The following is a 17,134-nucleotide window of genomic DNA, read 5'->3' on the forward strand; positions in this document are numbered from 1 at the left end:
CGGCAGTCACTAAATGCCGTGAAATCAGCCGATGATAACATAGATTCGCGCTGCGCGATTACTTCCGGCTTTTTGAGTCGCGATGTACTTTTGCAAGTTTCGTCTTCAAACTCCCAACCGCCCTTTCCTGTTACCCCTTCACGGCATCCTCCTTTTCGATCTCCTCTTCCCTTCTCACCTCCTCTCCTCACCTTTTACCTTCCCTTCTTTTCTCTTTCCCTTTTCTCTCTTTTCTTTTCTTCTCTTCTCTTCTCTTCTCTTCTTTTGTCGTAAGATCGACATCCTATTTTTCTCTTACTCGTACATAATATATCTATTATGTTTCCTTATCTTGTTACTCTTCTTTTATCCTTTGTTTTATTCATATTGTGTTTTTACTTTTGATATGTATTTTGTTCCTTAAATATATGTTTTGTCTTGAAATATAACGAAGTATTTTGATATTGGTGATTTATGTATCAGAAGACTATAGAAAAATAATTTTGAAAAGCTATTTTATTATTTCGCAGCTTTCTAGTATTCCTGGAAAAGAAGCTGGAATGTACGTACAGTATATTCTGTATTCGTCTTATTCATATATATTCATTTATTATTATTTTTAATAATTATTATTTACTTTTCCACATTTTTATTACTCTTTTCCTCTTAACATTACCTAATCCTAGTTTTTTTTTACCTCTGTTTCTTACTATTTTTCTTTTATTTTCCTAGTTTCTTCTTCTTTTTACTAGCTTATCTTGATCTTTACTCGATTTTTAATCGTGTTAAATAATATTATAAATTGATATTAATTTATAACGTCTAATATGAGTAAACTAGATTAAATAGCATGTAATTCATCACTGTATGTCCACAAAAAACTATTCATCCATTAAGAATAGAATTTATCGCATAAATATTAGTTCTAATATTAAGTTCCCGATTATTCTCTCTTATATTAGCTTTCTTTTTTATACTTTTCTATATAACTTTATTATATAGTACTAATCAAATTTATACAGTACATATGACACCTCAGAATAAAATATACTATCTAAAAAAAAAAAAAAAAATAAATATTTAAAAAATAAAAACACTACGAACTATTAATAATGAAGAATATCGCAAGAATCTAAGGAAGGCATTTTCTAAGTAAATGAGCATCTTCAATGGCGAACAGAGCAGGGGATCCAGAACGACTATCACCGATTTTTAACCGCGGCATCGTATTTGCAAGCAAACGATTCCGAAAAATTTATGAAGTTGCCAAGTGCAAATTTGTATAAAAAACAAACAGTATTCGTCCGTTTACGATTACGTCAAAATTTTCGTTCAAGGAGCGCTGATGTCGAATTTTTTCTAATTTTAGTTTGGTGATAACCTTTTTCGGATGACGTACAAAAGAAAAATTTTGATCGTGGACAAACGAATACTGTGTGTCTTTCACAAAAGTTTGCCATCGGGGGTGCCAATTTCGCAGACCTGATTCTTGGAATTAATTTCTCTCTAATCAAGCGATTGTCCTGACTGTTACGCGAGCTGTACGAATTATAACCGAACCAGTCTGCGAACTAGCGAAAAGCGTGGGGTTACCGAGATTGCGACAAAAGCTCCGAGGAAACTATGGATCGCAGGAGAAGCTTTAGCTGCATAAACGGAGCTTAACTATACCTTGATATAAGTTGTGAAACGGCAGTTGAAACAGAATCATAAGGATCATGAGTAGGGATATGCGTAAATATGTCACAAGTAGGACTTGATTCGAATGCTTTATAAGTATTTTGCCAAATAAAAAAAGGTACATCCAAGTAGAATCGAATAGATCAGCTGCTCGAATAGATCAGGAACTTCACGAGTGTTTTAGTAGAAATTTTCCATTTGATCAAAATTATGTCTCTCGGCTATTGTTCTTAAATATTTGCAAGTGTAAACGTTCGAATAAGAAGTACAGAAATCCTGTCTATTGTCTATAATTTTACAGGATTTTCTTAAATTTGTTGGAAAAATTCAGTAAAATAGTAATGTCTTTCTGACTTTAGTAATTCGATTGCTATTTGCAAAAGATTCCATTCGTGCGAATATCGAAACAGCTTTAATTAGGTTTTCGAAAGTTGTAAGTACTCGTTTCAAGATTCGAAACTAGCCTGTGAAGATCGAATACTTGGCAAGCATAATGAATGAACTATTATAATTTTTGATTCGAAGTCTATGAAGCCTTGCGTATTGGATTTTATTCGGATTTATAAGTACATATCGAGCTTGATGCCATCACTAAACACGGTAACCTTCAAATGCATAACGTTGCCATTTGCAACTTACACATTATGTGTATTTGACACGTACTTCATTATGATATTCGATACATACATACATACAATTTATTATCATAATAAATTCACACTACCAGTATTATATGTTTCGATATAAATTGGTAATTTCAAAATTTTTTAATTTTTATGAATAACTCATACATTTTAGAGTTAACGTATCAATTAGATCAATTATATTCAATTATATTCACAAAATATACCAAAAAGAATTCTTAATTTCGATATCAATTAAGAACGAACCTCAATTTCCCATTTTCCTCAATTACACATATCCAAACCAAATCGTCAACAAGAATCACACGCAATTAACACCTCAAAATCAGAATCGGAAACGTTAAATTACATTGGTCAAAGCTTAAAAGCAATTGACCGGAGTGCTACACAGAGCAATTTGTATTGGAGCCACCCCGTTAACCGCGATGTAAATCAATGACCAAGGGTGATCTCTTCTCTGGTTGGGATGAATGGCCGCGTTGAAAAGCCCTAATTCGTTTACGACTTGCAAAACGAGCCTTTTGGGAGCACGCAACTGGTAGCCAAACAATTTCTCTATCGTTATACATCCCCTTGATTCGTCCCAGGGGCTGCATCGCCAAATAAAATCGACCATCGACCGGTGGTCTCGCTCTAGCAACTTCAGAACGCGAGGGTGGTACGTGTTCGTTTGCATCGGGATAAGAAACACGTTTTCATACTCGATGTTTATCATACCGTCATTGAACTAATTAACCTAGATATCCTTTTTTCAAATTTTGAAATACCTTATTCATGAATGGTATGAAGTACACGAAAAAAGTAATATTATATAATACAAATATATCTATTACTAAAACCAAATTATTTAAACATCATGTATATTGTGGTATTTATTAAATTGTAATTTCATTTTAGGTCATATAGAAACATTTGAAGGATAACAAAACTGAAAGAAAAATATCAAGAAATGTTAAAAACTCGCTTGCAGGACTGAACTCGTAAAGGTACTGCTACCTCAAAAACTGCAAATTTTGGTTGTGTTATTGTTCAAACGAGCGATTTTAATTCTTCAGTGTCGTTGGATTATAGATGTCTGCACATAATTATTTATGTCAGACTACTAAAATTTAGAGTATTGAATTTTATCTAACAATTCTCCGCGATAAAGATTCCTGATAAAATGAAACTAAATTAAAAATTTCAAAATTAAATAATTTTTAGCTTGGATTAATTATGGCGCCCAATGATCCATTGATACAAGTTAAGAGTTAATACACGTGAAATATTCAGGCTCCTTCCTTGCACATAGCAGCTACAGAATTTGATGATTATGTCATTGCAATCGTTATCGACAACGGTCACTTGTGAAACAGTGATCGTGAATCTTTACGCCTGCGAATTTAGCCTGCATGGATTCAAAAAACAGTGGGAGTAGAGGCGAAAGAAGGGAAGAACGTGCTTGGCTAGACTGACTCGTGTCATCGATCAAAAGGTGAAACAGTAATTAGAAGTCATGTCAGGTGCTGTTGAGTAGCAAACAATGTGTTTCATCACGGAACCTTCTCTGTTTGATGCGTGATTTTTGTCTACGTGGATATTAATACACTTTCTGTTAATTTTTGCGTGCACTGACCATTGTTCGGTGTTCGATACCTATATATACAGGGTGGTTGGTAAGTGGTGGCACAAGCGGAAAGGGGATGATTCTACGCGAAAAAAGAAATTGAAAAAATAGAATAAAAAATTAAAAAAAATTTTTTTTTTTAATTTTTCCATCGAGACAACGATCTACAGTGAGATCCGTTATAACGTACCGCACGCGTACCGAGCGAAAATTCAAAGTCGATTTTCTCGAAAACAAAGCCTCAAACGAAAAATTTTTATTCTATATTGTCGAATTCTTTTTTCGCGTAGAATCACCCTCTTTCCGCTTGTACCACCAGTTACCAACCACCCTGTATATACAGTGAATGACGAGGGTATTTGAACATTTACCATAGAACATCTTGTAAGTATAAGTAATACATTTTGAAATTTCATTAGTATTATAACGAGACACTGTTATGACTATTTATATAATTATCTATATAGGTCAAATTTGAAACCGATGAGAAAATGAATATAGAAATTATAAATACATATTATATTGCAAATGTATATTGAATAAAAAATTAGTATACAGCTTGAATTATATTAAACATGTGCTTGTTTTTATAATAAGTGTTAATTAGTTAATTGGCTGTTTAAATACTTTTGTGAATTCTGCGAAATATAATATGTACATGTACACATATTTATACTAAATATTTTGTTAATGAAATTTTTAAATATTTCGTATAATAACATATAATACAGGATATTTCAGAATATATGGGAAATATTTTATGGATGACTTCAACAAATCTAAACAATAAAGAAACTTCGTATAAACATATATCCTATTTGATATTGTTCCCTAGTCATGCCGAATTTCATTTTCGGCAAATTATATCTGCTTGCTTTCATAAGATACTTTCGAAATGACCTTCCCGCATCTGAATTGTAAGCTCGTAGACGTCTTACCAGAGACGAAATTGTGTAGAAATTCGGCTAAGATACGGTAAAGTATCATCGTGTATAAACGGTACAGATTTGTCTGTTAATCTATTACTTAGGAGAAATAGATTATATAAAATTTAGATTAAATTATCATTTATTATTCTAATTAAATTATTCCTCATTATTCCTGTTCCATATAGTCTAAATTGTTGCTGGTGTCTTGGTGTACAATTCTCTATAATTCGAAAATAAAGTCAAATAGAACATGTGTCTATATGAAATTTTTTGTATTCTTTCGATGTACCGAAACCACCTCCCAAATATTTCCCACTTATTTTGGGATATTCTGTATATTCGTGAAAAATCTCCATAAATGTTCGAATACTTTAATGGGCATCTGTAATACAGGGTGTCGCAGGTTACTCTATAAATCTCCTTAAATTTTTCGTTATTCGAAACCAAAGCGTTATAAACGGAATTTATTCTGTTTCGAGCAGCCATAATGTTTGTAACTGCTTAATGGAGATGTTTAGCTTTTTTGTAAGTGAGTGCATCAAGCATATACGAAAGTCAACATTATTCTTTCAAATGCAATCGTACAATTTTTAATGTATCGATCGATTCATCTCAGGATTCTCCATAAAAAGATATTTACCTACTTATCTCGGAAAATCGTGACTTTATAACATACATTTTAACTTTTCTTTTGTAAAATCTATTATAAGATTGTATAATATTATTTAAAAAAATAACATTGACCTTCATATTGTAATATCGGAAAGTTAGGATATAAATTTTTTCCCGATTACTTACAATTTATTAATATTGAATTGAATATACAAGTGTTAATTGGACAGAAAACGATGTTTGTTTAACTGAAACTAAATGCGATACTCGTATCTATCCCAAATAACTTTACAGTTATTTGGCAACTCTCGTCACAACGAACCTAACACTCTCTCTCTCTCTCTTTCTTACTAACAACTCTAACAACTCTACAACTCGATCAATTCTCTCAACTCTACTCTCCGACGTCTCGATCAACTCTTTCAACTCTACTCTTCGATGTCTCGATCAACTCTTTCAACTCTACTCTTCGATGTCTCGATCAACTCTTTCAACTCTACTCTTCGATGTCTCGATCAACTCTGACTCTCGCAACACATACTTTTCGACTCGCATACTCTGACCTCTCGCATACTCATCCCTCCTTGAAACACGAAATCGTCCTTCTGCTCTAACGTTGTTTGTTGTTTTTCTTATATCTCTGTAAGAACTAGGTGACTTTAGTCACATAGGCGCTCTTAAATGTAAACGAACCACAGAAAGACGACGCACACGGTTTTTTCTAATTTCAACCGACCTCTAGTTCAAATTATTTTACGATATTACAATATGTCCTTCACGTATCCACCTACAAAAAATCTAACTACATTAAATTACTTCCTCCTCGAAACAGAACAACATCTATTTGTGACATTTTTCAAATGACGAACAATTCGGAGAGATAATTGCGTTTATAGATTAAAATGGAATACCCTGTAGTATAATTTTGATGAAATTGATTTGCGTTAGAATATTGCAGAATACTGTATTTCATTGGAATTTATGTCGATATGTTGTGTTAAAATGTCTAATATGTGTATATATGAACTCAAAATTAAATAACAAACATAGTTTGATAATGTATAGTTTAGAAATTAATCCTCTATAAAAATGTGACTTGCTATACATATTATTCCTTTGTAGCCTTCATATTGACATATTATGATTATAAAGATCAATCGTTACAATTCGACATATATCTAATTTAAAAATTAGTATGTACGTTATTTAAGATAACTAAATGTCAAACTATTTTGTGAAAATAATATAGTTCCCTTTTCTTCGCTATCGCCTTACAGTTCTCAATTTAAATCTCACCAAATTTGAACCTAACTTCGAATGAGAAGTATCTCTGTATATTTTCATCCCTTATATAACAGTAACAAACGAAAACAAAGCTTGAGCGCAACATAGACGCGTTGTTTCGAATTCCCCATGGGGATCTGATTGCAAACGAATGCGGCAGGGGTTACAGTCTCCCTTCATAGACGATTAATCCAGTTTACTCGCAGACGTTGCTTCGGTATGGGGTTCCTGTAAGCCGAGAATCCGCACAAACGTCCCTCCCGCGCTTAAATATATTCGATTACGTGGCTTGGCCCTGGACAGACTCTCTTCTCTTGGCTTTCTTCTCTTTTTTCTTTTCTTCTTTACACTCAGCTTTGTCGCTTTCGGCTATCGCTTTTTTGACCCCTATACTACTTTTCAACCCCTTTCGTTACCGTAACTAGAGGATTCACGCGTTACTGTTTCATTCCATGTGAGATTCACGTTTATACTGTGTAGTATGTACAATGACTGATAAAAGTATTCGTACGTCTACCATAGAATATCTTTATATGTATATTTTGGATATTATACAAAACATTAGCTATAATAATGCTAATATAATAATGTTAAGCTTAGCTAACTATAATGAGACACGACTGCCATGATTATATTGGCAAAATTTGAGTTCATTCTAAAAATATATATAGAAGTTACAAAGTATTCACTACCAACTTATATTAACTAAAAAATTAGTATTTACAGTATAAATAGCCACTGTAAGTCTTAAGCACATAATATGTGTTAAAGTATTCAAAATAGGAAAGTATAACATATATAATATGTTCATAAAAGACGTCCGCAATTATATGAAATGTACGAATACTTTATGAGCCATTACATATTTTCGGATAGGATAGAACACATTGAGTATTCGGTAAATGAAATACGTGTTTTTTAAACTTTTAAATATTGAAAACATGTAAGTACAGTTTATTAGCCATCGTAGTAGAAGCATGTATAAAAATTTCATTCTTTTATTTACGACGCTAAATCAAAAAAACAAATTGTCTTTGGCTACCCAAATTATTATTTAATACGTAGATGTTCGTGCCTATACAAATTAATTTATTACTCCATAACATCACGGATTTTACTGAAAGATATTCCTATTTCGTCATATCCAAGCAATTCGTTCAATTTGAATGCCATGAAAAGTGTATAGGGTCTGAAAAAGTTATTTGTCGATCCATCTCTGATCATTACATGGACCGGTTTAAAATTTTTTTTATAAAAGAAAAATGAAGCAAAACACTTAAGATACATAGATAGTACGTGAAGATTGCACAGAAACAGAATGATAAATTAATTTTTATCAACTTTCTGAATTTGATGTCACTTTCAGTATGACATAGTTGAAAGGGATACACGAATACATACTTACACACAATTAATATTTTTGAAATACTCAACATATGTATATTTAATCTGAAAACTAACTGATCGATACTGCGGTGAATTTAGAAATTGGTTCTTTATAAAAATCTGACATCATATTTTTCCCTTGTGCTCTTTATATGACACAAACCATGTTAGAAAGATTGCAGACTATAATTTAGACAAGGGAAACGTAGATGTGACACAAATGTTATTAAAGTGTACAAGTGTAATATTTTAATAATTCAGAAAGTTTACCATCATACATATAGGTACGTACATAAAATTTTAGATTTTGGAGTTTTATTATTATTTTATTATTATCATGTACCTGTGCTCCTTGGAGTTTCGATTGTGTTTTTAACAGCGCGTTGAACTTTCTTCCGGCGTAATGTTTCGTGAACATTATAATTCACACTCATCATTTTGGAACCGCGAGCTTGCGAAATTTACATATAGATATAAAAATTTACATAAATTCATATTTTTATCAATATAATTGGTAATATAGAATCTATGTAGGATATTCTACCTATCAAATATTATAGAGAGTACTTTATTCTGGGTATTTTGTATATTCCATTTTTAAACTGCTTTTTATGCGAATTTTGTGTATATTTGCATCTTCAAATTTTCCATAAACGCATAAAAATCCGCAATCTACTCATTGTTTCACAATGCATTACCAGCACTAACTATTCTATCAATTTTATCAATCTTAATCTACCTCTATCATTAACTCCAACTCATAAAAGGTCAAGGATACTCATCATGGCGATTTATCTTGCATTTAACGTGGATTCGAGCAGTTTTCTCGTCTCTTACTTTCTCCCTATTATATGCTCGATGTATAGACACGTTCACACACAGAGGTGTAGTGGAATAGCGTACAGAAAAATGAGCGAAAAGAAGAGGTTTAGAACCGAAGACAAAGATGGAGGCACGAAAAAAACAGCAAAAGAGAGAGCGAGAGGGATAAAAAAAAAGGAGAGTTAAGCCTGCAGGCTGCAGGCAAAGGTATCAGGCACTGGCAAAGCGAAAGCAGAAGGGAGACAGGCATCTCGCCCTTCTTTTGTCCCTGAGCCTCGGTCCGATATTGAAATGGAGTCATTTGAGTGTGAATAATTTGCTTTAGCCAGACCACCCCTCCGCTTGCCCCTACTTGCTATCCTTTCCTTCTCTTCTATATTCATCTCTGTTCGCTGCCAGACTCTCCCTTTTCTCTCTTATGAGATCGCCCTTCGACATTGCCACATTCCGCGAGTCACGGTTACCGATTCGTACTTTCTGATGATTTTATGTTAACCCTCCATAGGCAACCTGGGTCGTTTACACCCCGGGCGAAATTACATTCGCGAATTTCTTGGAAGCGAAATTGTTATTTTTCCTAAAAAACCTATTAACATTTTACTTAAGAAACGTTTGACAGAGGCATTAATAAATATCCTAGAAATTTTCCTGATATTTTGAAGGTCTGAAGAGCAGCAAAAGAGCTTGGCGTTAACATACGCAACTCAGCTTATTTACGGCTAATGCGAAAATACGTTTGTTCGTAAAGGCTTAAATCTTCGGATGATACGCGAATTCTCATAACGGTGCAAAAGTAAGGGTAAGGTTAGTGTTATTGGTAGATGACGGATATTTATGCAATTTTATAATATATTTTTATGAGTGAAACTAAAGAAATGGAATTTAAATGGGAATTTACTTCATCTAATAAATACTATAATAAGCATTTTACTTTGAATATTTTATATATTTTTACACAGACATTATACGCAAAATATAATACACAAGTTTTTATATGTAAAATAATAATTAGACTGCCGACATTTATAGAATTTTATATTCATGAATGAAATTAAGGAAATGGAATCTAAATAGAAATTTATTTAATTTATTAAATATTATGATAAGTAAGTACTCTGCTGTAGATATCGGTTTATACATGTACACACGTTTATACATTATATACATTTATTTGTTTGTTAAATCTGATAGGAAGAAACGACTTATGTTTAGCTGCCTCTTGTCGTTATTTTCAATTCATTGCTTCGAAATATGTTAGAATTCAAATTTGCAAAATTAATTTATGAGAAATTAAAAAATAATATCAATTACAAGTAGAAGATCAAAACAAAAAGTGAGGAAATAAAAATTTGTAGATAACTAATTAATTAAACTCAACAAACCCAATCTAGATATAACATACTTACATAAGTCACAAGATCGAAAGGAAGAAAACAATTAATTGATAAAATTTTATTTCTACTCATTATGTAAAAATTCGACCATCATTTTTAAAAATTCGATCACAAATTCTGCAGTGTATATACTTACAATTGTAAAACTCATAAATATATAGGCAACCAAAATTAAATTTAACCACAGATAAAACGTACACAGAATAAAAAACACTGAAAATCTGATAAAATTCTATTTTCGTTGATTGCGTAATAATTCAACCTTTGTTGTGAAAAATTCGATTAGGAATTTGGTCGTGTTCGAAATTTGCGGATCAAATTTAACGGCGTCTGGCGTCGACCATGAGATTCTTTTGCGAATTGTCGCATGAATCACTTGCTGACAGAATTGTATCTGTCATTATAAATTCTAGAGGATGAACGCACGCTCGACCCTGATATCGCCGTGCACGTTCTCTTCATCCTTCTTTTCTCTGATGCTGCTCGAGGATCGAGTTCACCACTGAATTTATTAGTGCGAAAATCATAGTCACGCGTCCTGCGTGCGAAGAATCAATTAAAATGACGCCTGGAGCGTGCCGTCATCGATTCGTCGCCTGCTTTAATATTAAATCGACGTAATCGTCACATAATCGATGTCGATTCACGATACACACGAATTGTATATTAGATGTATTATATATAGTGATTGCAAAAAGTATTTGTACATACATACATATCCATATATATGTACCTACGCTTATTTTTCAATGGAACGTTTTTCTAGCAGATGCGTTTCATTTCCACAGTATCAATTTTTCGTTGTCATATGAAAGGAAGTACTTACTAAATAACATGAAATTTAATTTACTGGAATCTAATTAGTTAGTATATAAATGCTATAATAAACACAATAGTGTGTAAATACTTTCTGTGAACATTGCGTACATATTACACATACAGTGCTCACGAAAGCTTTTTTTTTCAATTTATTGAACGTCGTTATTTTTTTATTTAACGTCGCGTTATATTATTAGCCATTGGCGAACACGTACTGTTACTTTAACAATTATAAAATAACATTCCTCAACTTTCGTTAACTATTATTTGAACCGTTAACGTGGAAAATGTGTAACGTGTATGTTCATAGTATACGAGGCCCATGAAACATTTTAATATTTCATTAACACATATTGACAAAATTTGAAGCCAACTTGGAAATATGCATATATGGAAATTACGAGACATTTATCGCAAACATATATTCAGTAAAAAATAGTAAATTGAAAATTTAGGAAAAAAGTAGCCATCTTAAGTACCTTGGTACTCGTACATAGTAAGTGGTAAATATGGTCTTGTTGAATATCAAAATTTATTAGTATAAGTAATGGATAATTAACTGTTTAAATAAATCGTGATCGGAATATTTGTAAATATGTATCTTGTAAATTCTATATACAGGAGTCATTTATGAATATTTACATATGTTCCTTAAATATAAAATATTGTAATAAAAATATTCTAACGCAAATGTAACATTCTGTCGTGATTCTGTCGTGTATTGTATAGGTACTAGAAAATTGTATACTACACTCACACATACACGCAGAAAGCGGCCGTAAGTTACGAAAGAGAGAGTAGCTAAAAAAAGAACAAAGCACAAGCTCTATTTACTAATTACGAATTAACGATAATTTAGTACTTTCAATGCATAATTTTATCATGTTTACTTCAGGTTTCTATGTACGATCTGTGATTCGACGTAATCGATGTTCTTTCGTCGATGTACAAGAATCGGCCATGGACAATGAATGATAAATTCTTGCTGATTCAGATGACGACTCGTAGAATAAGAATGAGACTTAGAAATTTGTGATGATTAGCATATGTGGGATTTCTCGATTTAGATTAAAAATATCATGATGACCGTTTTGATACCGATACGTTTACTAAATTTTACTGTTGAATGTTATTCTGCTGTCGTACGTTATTAACTTGATTGTACGTACAGGGGAATATTTAAGGGATTTTTTTTTATTTATAGGGAATTGTCTTCGAAGTACGATTAGAAATTTGATAGCTGCCGAATGTCGTTTTTGAATTAGAACTGCAGCGTGTTATTAAATGTTATATATATCTATATATACATATATATACATAGACTGATGTTTGTTTCACTTATTAAGCGGTATAACAAGTACTGTATTTTAGATATTTTATGTATTTATTACTTATATTCTTATATACATATATATATATATACTTATTTTTTTATATACATTTTGTGTATTATGTACATTCTATGCATTTTTTCAGCTTTAAATTTCCAATAAATGGACAAAAATGCGCAGTCTAGTAATCTAGTAATAAGATAATTGAATGTATGAATTAGCCCAAAGGTTAAGAGAATAGTCAACGATCGAAATCACTCTAAACCTTATTATACCTCCACTCGCTTACTATGGTAGAAACTAAGATGAACAAGAAGTAAATTTAATTCGAGAAAGAAGGTAACAAAGTTCGAATAAACGAAATGTGGTGTTCATTGAGTACGTGTCTCGAAACGCCGAAATAAACGAAGGTAAGACGCGACCGGATGGTGAGCCAACAATGATGGAGGATTCATCAGTGTTTTAAGAGGTCAATGTCACTCGATGGCAAACTGGCATAATTCTTTTTAAACATGCAGTGCGCATACGAGACTCAGTGTATATAATCCAGCTCGTCCACTTTGGAAATCAGTCAACTCGACAGTTCAACCGAGCAACTTACTAGCACCACAATGAAGGTACTTCTTACAATTAGCGTGATATCTTCAAAGAACAAATTCGCAATCACTTTATTACAAACATCAGAAATTTCAAATTTTACTTGAACAGTTTTCGAAATAATACATATATTATATATACGTTCAATTATCCAACAGCAAGTTCTTAAGTATCGGAGAAGCTTTTTTTACATTAATTTTAATTTAATATATTTAAAGTTTGTTAAAATTTAGTTCTTAAAGATATGTAATTGGAATAAAGAGAAATTTTTTAATAGTACTAATTTGATACTTTTATGATTGATTGTAGATATGTACTACTACTGTCTATTAACAAAAAATAATTATAGACTTTGAGAAAAATTCAGGACAAGCAACTTTGAAATTTAATAATCAATTTTTTGCCACAAAAATTTATTTGATCGTAAAATTAGATACGTAGTTTTGCGTCTTATTGGACATTTCAAAAGTGGTTATTTAAATTTCTATTTGTAAGAGCCATATTTTTAAACCAAAAAAGTTGTTTCTTTTCGAACAATATTGGGCGCCAAGTAAAATGAACAAAGATAGTAGATTTCGATTGGAAGGACACTATTAATTTAATATTTCACTCTTAAAAACAGCTCTTCGTCGCTTTCGTTCTTCTGACCGCCACGGTGATGGCAGAACCACCAAGATACCGTCCTCAACAACAAAGGCAATTCTACTTCGCCAGACAGCAGGAAGAAACCACCACTGTTGCTAGCGCACCTTATGCACCTTCTGGATGGAGGTCACCTGGACCAGCCTTCAATCTTCCCCCAAGAGAACCTCAGAGACAATACGGAGCACCTAGCGCACCTCAACAGCAATATGGCGCACCTGCTGCTCCTCAACAGCAATATGGCGCACCTGCTGCTCCTCAACAGCAATATGGAGCTCCTAGTGCACCGCAGCAGCAATACGGAGCACCTGCTGCTCCTCAACAGCAATATGGAGCTCCTAGTGTTCCTCAATCACAATATGGGCCACCTGCGGTTCCTCAACAACAGTATGGACCACCACAGGAAACTACTACTACGGAAGTGCCAGATACTACTGAAGTAGATACGGTTGCTAGTGTCACTGAGTCTGAGGTAAGAGAATTATAATTTGGATTCTTTTGATATTTAAGTATGGTACCAGTGAGTTTGAGATAAGAGAATTTCGTTTTGAATTCTCTTTATTTCATGTTTAATACTATTATAGGTTTAGCGATGAATATTAGGATTTTCTATATTGCATTGCCACAAATAATTGTCTAAGATCAAAATATGATTTGTATACACATAAGTGTCTAATATATAACGCAAAGCGCACATTGCAATATTCAGTAAAAGAAACAAATCTCTATTTAGATTTCATTTTTTAAATCGTGTTAATAAAAATATGAATTTCTATAAACATTTACAGTCTAATAATTATATTATAACAATTACTTTGAAAATATTCGAAGCTATTGAACTTTTCAAACACAACAACCTAGGCCACATTTTGTTAATTTTTAATAAGAAAATTATATTCGAAATTAGTGTTATTACAAATCATAGCCATAGTTTTAAAAGAAAATTGGTTTCGAAAATGTCGAATCAGTTCGTCAATCCACATAAAACATCTCAAACACAGTAATAAATCGATCTAAAAGGAGACAATTAAGTTATCGTCGGAATTTTCGAAAACGTTCAATCGAAAGAATGATAACGAGAATGATCGGAGGAACTGAAATCACGGATCACTGCATCACGGATTGTATCACGCCGCCTTTGAATTTGGTAGGGGCACACGCGTGCCTGCACAGCGATCGAAAGTAAACGATGAGTAGAATACTAATGTTGTTAAGACGGCCGAAAAAGGAGAACGAGACAGAAAGGAACCCAGGGAAAGACAGGAGCGAACGATTCCCTGACGCGATTTAAAATTCCGTGGAAACCTCGCGTTGTGTTTCTCGTGTAGCCTTGTGCCAAACGGCCCTGCACTTTCCCAATCTTCTTTTCTTCTCCTTCGTTGTACCAAATAAGACGATAACAAGTCTGATAATACGTAACACGATGTTTCAACGTCGATGAAATTTAAGCGTCTCTTCCGTTCTCTTTGTGGAGCCTTCTTTACTTTGCTCGTTTTAGCGGGTGCAGCGAGAATATATATGAAATTGGTATTGTTGCTGGAGTTTCTTTTTTTTTTTTTTTGACTATAAGAAAAATTCTTAGAACTTTTAGAAGAATTTTTTAAATAGGAATAATAGAAATCTTATTGTTAGGATTTTTGCAGATTAATTCACAGATTTTTAATAATATTTTTAAAGTAGGAAGTCATTTAGTTTTCAGATTCTTAATAACATTTTTAGGCTGGAAAATTTTGTAGTTTTTAAATTCCGCATATGATTTTTGGAAGAAGGTTATTTGTTCGTTTATCGGAGAAGATCATATTTTGATTCATTACTTTTACATAAAGAATCATTTCTTTTTCGGTTGTATCCTATATAAATCTAATTCTATTCCTATTTTTCCACTTTATCAGTCCGAGCCCGTCAACTCCGTGAACGAGCTCGATGACGAAGAAGTAGATGAACAACAGCCGCAGCAATCTGGCGAGTACTACGTAGCCTTACCCGATGGCCGTCTTCAACGAGTCCGCTACGTCAGCCGCCAGAACATCGAAGCCATGAAGTACTTCGCTAAGATTCGTGCTGAAAACGTGGAACCACTCCGTGGACCCATCTACGCCTACGCTCCTCTCCAAAAATTGCAAATCGTGCCAGCTGGACTGCAAGTGTCTGTCGCTCCAGTTACACCGATCGCAACACCAGCCGAATCGAAACCGCAAAAATTAGAAATTCAACCGGTTGCTACACAAGTACAGTATCAATACGATAATCCTGCTGGAGTACTTCCATTGGGCAGTGGATCTTATGCTGCTTACACTGGACCAAGCGACTCTAGATACTTTTTGACCTTACCGTAGGTCAATTAGAGGACTTACTTGTGGATTTAATGGATTTATGCGTAATTGTAAGTTGACGAGGACCATGAGCGCCCTAATTTGAAAGTAGTTTTAAGAGAATTGTAAATGTTACGTACATACGAGATATGGATCGTATTTTAAGTTACTTGCGGAAACAATAAAGACGACGTTAACGAGCAATGAGTAATTGTTATTTGAATTTCTCAGGAAGCAAACTGATCAACTCTGCTTTTTGTCGATTCCTCAATATCATTACATATTTTATATTTAATTCTCAAGGAACAAATGACTTTCATAAGTTCATTTATTGCAAAGGTAGTGATATAAATAATAGTAAATTCTAAATTTAAAGAATAGTATTTGCAACATCATCGTTCTTTTCTGCTTTTCGAGTTGATCAACGTGACCTTTAAACGACCCATTTCTAGACTACGGATGATTATGCTTAGTTTCAGTATAGGAAATTTGAATGTGCAATAATTCACATATAAGGCACTTTGAGAAACAAATCTCTGTTTAAATTCGATACATTTCTTTAGTTATATTCATAAAAGTATGAATTTGTAAATATTGAATATTGGATCTTTGTGTACGTTGATTATTGGTATCGTGTATTTGAAAGAAAGATTGATGTCTTTGACAAATATTAAAGATGAGAAGATATCGAATCGAAGAGTAAAGTAGTAGAGTGAAGAAAGAAATTTGAGAAGATTTCCTCGATGATTCAGACTTAACATTAACGTCATTCTTAAATACTATAAGCACATAGCACTTGATAATTAATTTCTTCAATTTCAGGTTCTACAATCAACCGTATCAATTCAGAAATATAGGTTTTTTTTACATAATCAAGCAAAACATCAATCGCTTAGAGTTAACTACGCTGCGAATCTTAACTAGCTAGCAACAATTAAAATCAGAAATCAAACGAACCGCCTTTATCCGAGCCATATTACGTACCAATACAAGCATATTGAATAACTATGCGGAGACAGGGGGTATCGAGATGGTAATGGGAGAAATCCTGTGAAAGAATTTTCTTAGCCACGGCACGTGGACACGAGCACAGAAAC

At 33.0% G+C, this 17,134-nt stretch overlaps 2 protein-coding genes across 2 annotated transcripts in view; one reads left to right on the forward strand and one right to left on the reverse strand.

Annotated features, from left to right (window-relative positions):
- LOC117240599 (paired box protein Pax-6-like) overlaps window positions 1–17,134 on the reverse strand; it is a 148,817-nt gene that overhangs the window by 25,432 nt on the left and 106,251 nt on the right.
- LOC117240600 (RNA polymerase II degradation factor 1-like) lies at window positions 12,650–16,233 on the forward strand. The gene is made up of 3 exons (XM_033506611.1): window positions 12,650–13,103; window positions 13,706–14,197; window positions 15,618–16,233. Exons 1-3 carry the CDS (start codon window positions 13,098–13,100, stop codon window positions 16,059–16,061), a joined length of 942 nt encoding a protein of 313 aa, XP_033362502.1. The 5' UTR covers window positions 12,650–13,097; the 3' UTR covers window positions 16,062–16,233.

Source organism: Bombus vosnesenskii, unplaced genomic scaffold (assembly GCF_011952255.1).
Source record: "Bombus vosnesenskii isolate JDL3184/JDL3185 unplaced genomic scaffold, Bvos_JDL3184-5_v1.1 scf7180000014816, whole genome shotgun sequence".
In the NCBI taxonomy this organism is placed as follows: domain Eukaryota; kingdom Metazoa; phylum Arthropoda; class Insecta; order Hymenoptera; family Apidae; genus Bombus; species Bombus vosnesenskii.